At 40.0% G+C, this 6,286-nt stretch overlaps 1 protein-coding gene across 1 annotated transcript; it reads left to right on the top strand.

Annotated features, from left to right (window-relative positions):
* The first annotated feature begins 220 nt into the window (after positions 1 to 220).
* Positions 221 to 2,660, top strand: LOC122004039 (zinc finger BED domain-containing protein RICESLEEPER 1-like). Its single transcript, XM_042558986.1, has 3 exons — positions 221 to 1,439; positions 1,521 to 1,839; positions 1,942 to 2,660. Exons 1-3 carry the CDS (start codon positions 711 to 713, stop codon positions 2,085 to 2,087), a joined length of 1,194 nt encoding a protein of 397 aa, XP_042414920.1. The 5' UTR covers positions 221 to 710; the 3' UTR covers positions 2,088 to 2,660.
* Positions 2,661 to 6,286: the final 3,626 nt, after the last annotated feature.

Here is a 6,286-nt window from a genome sequence, read left to right as displayed (position 1 = left end):
TCCGCCTGAAGGAGTTTTTGAGCTTAATATTCCTTGGATTAACAACCACATCGGTTGTAACCAAGTAAACATCTTGTGCCTCGTCTTTTCTTTTATGCTTTTATTTATCTGCTTAATTCATTTTACAAGTGTTAGTTTAATCGTTTGAGGAAGGGTTGTCTGTTTTTAATCGACAGGTTATTTACCAACCCTTCTAGCCGGCCCAACGGTCCTACAGATATTAGAACTTGGATGAAGTACATAAATCCTGATGTTGCTTGCATTTCTAGAAATACTCTTGTTTCTGATATTAACCGAATCTACTTGAAGGAGAAAGAAAAACTCAAGTATGTTTTGACAACTATTCAGAATAGAGTTTGTTTAACTTCAGATTTATGGACGGCGTGCACTAGTGAGGGTTATATTTGCTTGATTGCCCATTTTGTTGATAATAACTGGAAATTGAATAGTAAAATACTTAGTTTTTCTCATATGCCCCTCCACACTCAGGAGTTGAATTAGCTGCAAAATTGTTTGAATATTTGAAGGAATGGGGAATTGAGAAAAATGTTTTCTCTTTGACATTGGATAATGCATCTAGTAACGATAACATGCAAGTTCATTTGAAAGAGTAACTCTCTTTGCATGATAGTTTATTATGTGACGGTGAATTTTTTCATGTTCGTTGTTCTGCTCATATATTGAATCTCATTGTCCAAGAAGGTTTGAAAATGGCTACTGTAGCTTTGAATAAAATTAGAGAGTCGGTCAAGTATGTTAAAGGTTCAGAGATTAGGATGAAGAAATTTGGAGAGTGTGTGCAAGCAGTTGGTAACATTGATACTAGTATTGGCTTGCGATTGAATGTGTCTACTCGTTGGAACTCAACATATTTAATGTTGGATAGTGCCATCAAATATAAAAAAGCTTTTGCTTCTCTTCAATTCAATAACAAGAATTATAAATATTGTCCTTCAAGTGAAGAGTGGAAAAGAGGAGAGAAAATATGTGAGTTCCTTGAGCCATTTTATGACACTACTAATTTGATCTCTGGTTCTTCTTATCCTACATCAAATTTATATTTTATGCAAGTCTGGAAAATTGAAGTTTTGTTAAAGGAAAACTTATCGAATGAAGATGAGGTGATAAGTTGTATGTATAAAAAAATGATGGAGAAGTTTGACAAGTATTGGACTCAATATAGCATGGTGCTTGCATTTGGAGCTATTCTTGACCCACGAATAAAGCTTTCAATGTTGGAGTTTTTTTATTCAAAGATTAAAAGTGATGCTCTTAAATGCCAAAAGAAGATGGATCTTGTGAAGACAAAATTGTATAAGCTTTTTGACCAGTATTCTAATACGAACAATACAAGTTCTTCACAACCACAATCTTCTACCACACATACACTTTCACAAAGTGTAGGAGGAGTTAAAGGAAAGAACAAAAGAATCTTTGATGTAAGTACTCTAATATTTTTTTTCTTTGTATTCTCTGCTTGATTTATAATTTTTTTGTCACTATTATTTCAATTAATGCAGGAAATGATGGCATATGAGAGCCAAACAATTACAAGTGATGGAAAATCTCAATTGGATCTCTATTTGGAAGAGCCAAAACTTGAATTTGCTTATTATCAAGATTTGGATATTTTGGAGCATTGGAAGAATAAAAAGCATCGGTATCCAACCCTTGCACTAATGGCATGTGATGTTTTAGCTATTTCTATAACTACTGTTGCATCAGAATCAACTTTTTCCATTGGTGCTCGTGTGCTTACCAAGTATAGAAGTTGCACCCTTCATGAAAAAGTGCAAGCTCTTATTTGCACTCGCAATTGGTTACATGGTTATGCTATTGGTAATTTTATTTATTTTAGTTATGTTCTTAACTTAGTTGATATATTATTTTATTGTTATTTTATTTTTTAACTATCTTCATCCTTGTATATTTTATATGAAGATAAAGATAATGAAGACAATGCAAGTATCAAAACAACATTCTCTAAGCAAGAGTCAAATACTCTAGAAGAGGATATTAATGAAGAGAAAGGAGGTGAAGGAGGATCAGAAGAAATTGATGCGGATGATGTTATTGATGAAATTTAAAAAATATTGTGTTAGAGTTATTGAATTTTTCGTTTCAGTTTTATTTTATGTTTTGGCAGTATTATTGACTTGCTGATTGCTATGGTCTACTGGTTTGTGGATCTGCGGACTGTGGCTGTGGTGTAGTAGACTAGTAGTGCTTAGTGCTTACTTGCAACTTGCTGTAAATGTAATGTTGTTATGTTTTGACAGTAATGTTGACTTGCCGATTGCTGTGGTCTGCTGTGGACTTGCGGACTGTGGCTGTGGTGTAGTGCTTACTTGTTGAGTTGCTGTAAATGTAATGCTGTTATGTTTTGACAGTATTGTTGACTTGCTGAACCTGCGGACTGTGGTGCCTGTGGTGGAGTAATGCTTACAGCTTGCTGAGTTGCTATAAATGTAACTATGTAAGGCTGTTATGTTTTGGCAGTAGTGCTTACTTGCTGATTTGTTATGTTGAGTTGTTGTAAATGTAATGTTGTTATGTTTTGGCAGTAGTGCTTACTTGCTGATTTGTTATGTAATGCTATTATGTTTTGGATTGGAATTTGGAGTCTGCATTAGAATTTAGAATTTGTAGAATTGTAGTCTAGACCGTGGAATATGAAATTTTGTATTTTTAGTCTTTTGGATTTGGATTTTGGAGTTTTCAAATAACCATTGCAGTTTTGTAATGAAATAAATAGTGTTGGATGAGAATAATTACACTTATCAGTGATGATTTTTCATATTGATTAGTTTATTATTTTTTTTATTTTTATTTTTTACAGGCCCGCAGGTTGGCCCGCCTAACCCGCAGCCCGCCTTGAATTGGGTTGGGTTGAAGATTTTGTAGTCCGCCGGGATGGTGGGTTGGCCCACCCCACCCCGCCAAATGTTGGGTTTTTGGTGGGTTGGCCCGCCCCGCCACGGGTTGGCCCATTTGACGGCTCTACTCCCAGTGCCCATATAGGTCTACTGTGGATGCCTTTACAGTTAGGTGCGTGTGACACGTGATCATTATTTTTATTCGATAGAAATTCAAAAAGTTGACTTATTATTATTATTATTATTATTATTATTATTAGGAATTGATACTCTACACATGGGGCGGGTCGATCTGTGGTGGATCAACCATTTGATAGGGTGGAGCGGGCTGATCTGTCATTTTGGCAGATAGAAAAATTCTCAATCCAATCCAACCCAATCAATATAGGTTGCAGGTTAGGCGGGTCAATCTACGAGCCTATTAATTTTTTTTTAAAAAAAATCCATATCTTGAACATCATCAATTAAATGTATCCTGAAATAGATATTTTAAATGTAAATGGATACAAATAAGTACTCATGGATGAAAAATACTATTTTTATTTCAAAATTATAACAAACAAAGATAATAAAATTGATATAAAACTTGGATTGCATGTGTTTCTCAACTCATGGGTCAAGCCAAACCCATTGCGAGCTGACCCACACGGGTCGTGGGTCTTTCCGCGACGGGCTTGGGTTGCTAAAATTCTAACTCAATCTGTTTAAATTGTTTGGTGAAACAGTCAATTCGACAAACCCAATCTAAATTGACGGATATACCTACACCCATAGTTCGGGACACCTGTGGATGATTTAGTATACTTTCAAACATCCTACGTACTCACGCGCACCGTCCAGGTATCAATCTCTTATCAAAATAATATTTTATCTTTAAAAACTTAACTTGCTAATAAATTGATGTTGATTCTATCTGAAAGATGGAGATGACGCGCTGGGTAGGTGGCTGCAACGTTGACTGGGCATAGACTTTGGGTTGGAGAAAAGGCTACTAACTGGAGTGAAAATCCTTTCTACGCACACTCAAAAGAGCAAACAAAATGTTAGTGCCAAAAAACTAGGGAAAGGGCCCCTGGTGAAAGATCTCTAACACTCAAGTCAGTAGGTGACCGAGTGGAAAGGAGAATAGTAGATGTGTAGCATAGCATGTGCGAGTGTATTAAAATGTATTAAGCGTATCTTGTCATCGAAGAGGACCCCCTTTATATATCACCTCTATAACCCCCATAATCATGAGATGACAGAGAATATCGAGTGTCAAAAGTTGCCAAGTAAGGGAATATGTATAGCTTAGAGGCATATAATCACCGTCTGAGGAATCTTTCATTACTTGTGTACACCCTTTTTATAATTGACACCATTAATGAGGTGGTTGAAGGAATTATTGGAACCCCAAGGTTGGTTTTGGTGTGATCAACAAGTTAAGTTAGGTTCTGTTGTTTTCTAACCTTGTGTCTAAGTGTGCATGAGCTTAGGAGCACAGGTACTCGAGCGGAAGACGCAGCTAGCGAGAAGGACGGCACGCGGTGCGTCTGAGGGACGAGGCGCTGCGGAAGAGTACACCGACGGACGAGAAGGAAGTGCGCGCGATGGTTTCGAGGTACGAAAGCCGGAGCAAGAGACGCAGCTAGCGCGAAGGTCGGCACGGGGTGCGATCAAGGGACGAAGTCTGCGGATGAATACGCTGGTGGACGAGAAGGGACACGCGGCAATTCCGAGGGACGAGAAGCCGGAGGGAAGCACGCTCGAGAAGACCGGAAGATGAGTTCGGGTGAGCCCTATTCCGGATGTCAGAGATCACCCAATCAAGCGGATCCGGAGCAGAAGACCCGGACCGAAACGGGGACTTAACGGAGAAGTGGTCCCTGACAAAAAGTCAACCGCAATTGACTTTTTGCTCCTGGGCGCCCGGAACCAATCCGGGCGCCCGGAGCTGTCCGGGGCGCCCGGAGCTGTCCGGGGCGCCCGGAATGCTTCCGGGCGCGCCCGGACCCTGATTTTGACCAAGATCGCGATTTACGTGATCTGAACGTTGGGGGATAAAACTTTATCCCCCCTAGGGCGCCCGAAACCCTTCCAGGCGCCCCGACCAAGGCTATAAATATAGCCTTGGTCCAGAAGCTCATCATCAGTTCAGAAATTGTAAACAACACTTGTGTGCTTCCACTGTTTAGTTTAGCTTCTGTCTTTCTGTGCTTACACTGCTGTAAACGAGGCTTCTTCGCCTGAAGGAGCTCTTAGTGCGATCTTCATCCTTGGATTAACAACCTCCCCGGTTGTAACCAAGTCAAATTCGGTGCCTCGTTTTTATGCTTTATTTTCTGTTTAATCTATTTTTTATGTGTTAGCTTAATCGTACGAGAAAGGGTTGTGTTTGATTTTTCAGGGCTATTCAACCCCCTTCTAGCCGCATCGGTCCTACAAGTGGTATCGAGCCGAGGCGGCTCTACTAACCGAAGCAACAAGATGCCGGATCCAACATCCACGCACCAAAATTCAAGGGACTTCGCTATGGAGAAAGCGAATGGAGGTATTTCTTGAAACAGATTATGATTTATTACTAACAATGGAATTTGGCTATGAAGCACCAGAGGGCAAAGCAAGAAATCAATGGTCAAAGAAGGAGCAGGCTGACCACGTGGCAAACAAGAAAGCAGAATTTCATCTGCTAAGTGTACTTCCAACACAAGAAGTCAATCGAGTCGGTACCTACAACTCGGCAAAGGAGCTTTGGGAGAAATTCCTTGAGTTACACGAAGGAACATCCGAAGCCAAACTTGCAAGGCGGGATTTACTTCGTAACCAGCTTACAAACCTCCGATTTGAAGAAGGTGAAACAATTGCACATCTACACTCGAGGATTCAGGAACTCATCACCAGACTTACGAATCTCGGAGAAGAGGTAAGTAACCGAGATTCGCTAAGGTATGCCCTAAATTCCTTTCCTAGAAACTCAAAATGGGCATCACTAGTAGATGCCTTTTACATTTCAAAAGATCTAGAAAAAATTTCATTAGACGAATTCTTTTCAACTTTTGAAGTGCATGAGTCAAGATGTGCAGGTCCGAAGGAGCCCAAGAATAATGTCGCCCTTAAAGCTTCGAGAGACGAACCTGAGTCAGAATCTTCTCTCGACGACGAGGAAATGGTAATGATGGTAAGACGATTTAAAATATTTGTAAATCTAGGAAATCTAACCATCCGCAGGAAGAAAGAAAAGAACCATCCACCGCTATCATTGCGATGAAGAAGGGCACGTCAAGGACAATTGCCCTAACTCAAGAACAACGGAAGGACAAGGGTAAGAAGCCTATCCAAAAGCCAAGGCCCTAAAAGCGACGTGGGACGATACGTCGTGGAATCGAAGTCGAGGAGTTCTCCGGGCTCGCGTTAATGGCGAGTCATCAAGA

The sequence above is a fragment of the Zingiber officinale genome, chromosome 7B (assembly GCF_018446385.1).
Source record: "Zingiber officinale cultivar Zhangliang chromosome 7B, Zo_v1.1, whole genome shotgun sequence".
NCBI classification, from domain to species: Eukaryota; Viridiplantae; Streptophyta; class Magnoliopsida; order Zingiberales; family Zingiberaceae; genus Zingiber; species Zingiber officinale.
The sequence above is the reverse complement of the archived record's forward strand: the minus strand, read 5'-3'. Positions and strand labels throughout refer to the sequence as shown.

Coding starts and splice junctions, on each gene's coding strand:
- LOC122004039 (XM_042558986.1), top strand. CDS start 711: ATGGCTACTGTAGCTTTGAATAAAATTAGAGAGTCGGTCAAGTATGTT. Junction 1,440..1,520: donor AGAACAAAAGAATCTTTGAT/GTAAGTACTCTA, acceptor CAATTAATGCAG/GAAATGATGGCATATGAGAG. Junction 1,840..1,941: donor GTTACATGGTTATGCTATTG/GTAATTTTATTT, acceptor TTTTATATGAAG/ATAAAGATAATGAAGACAAT.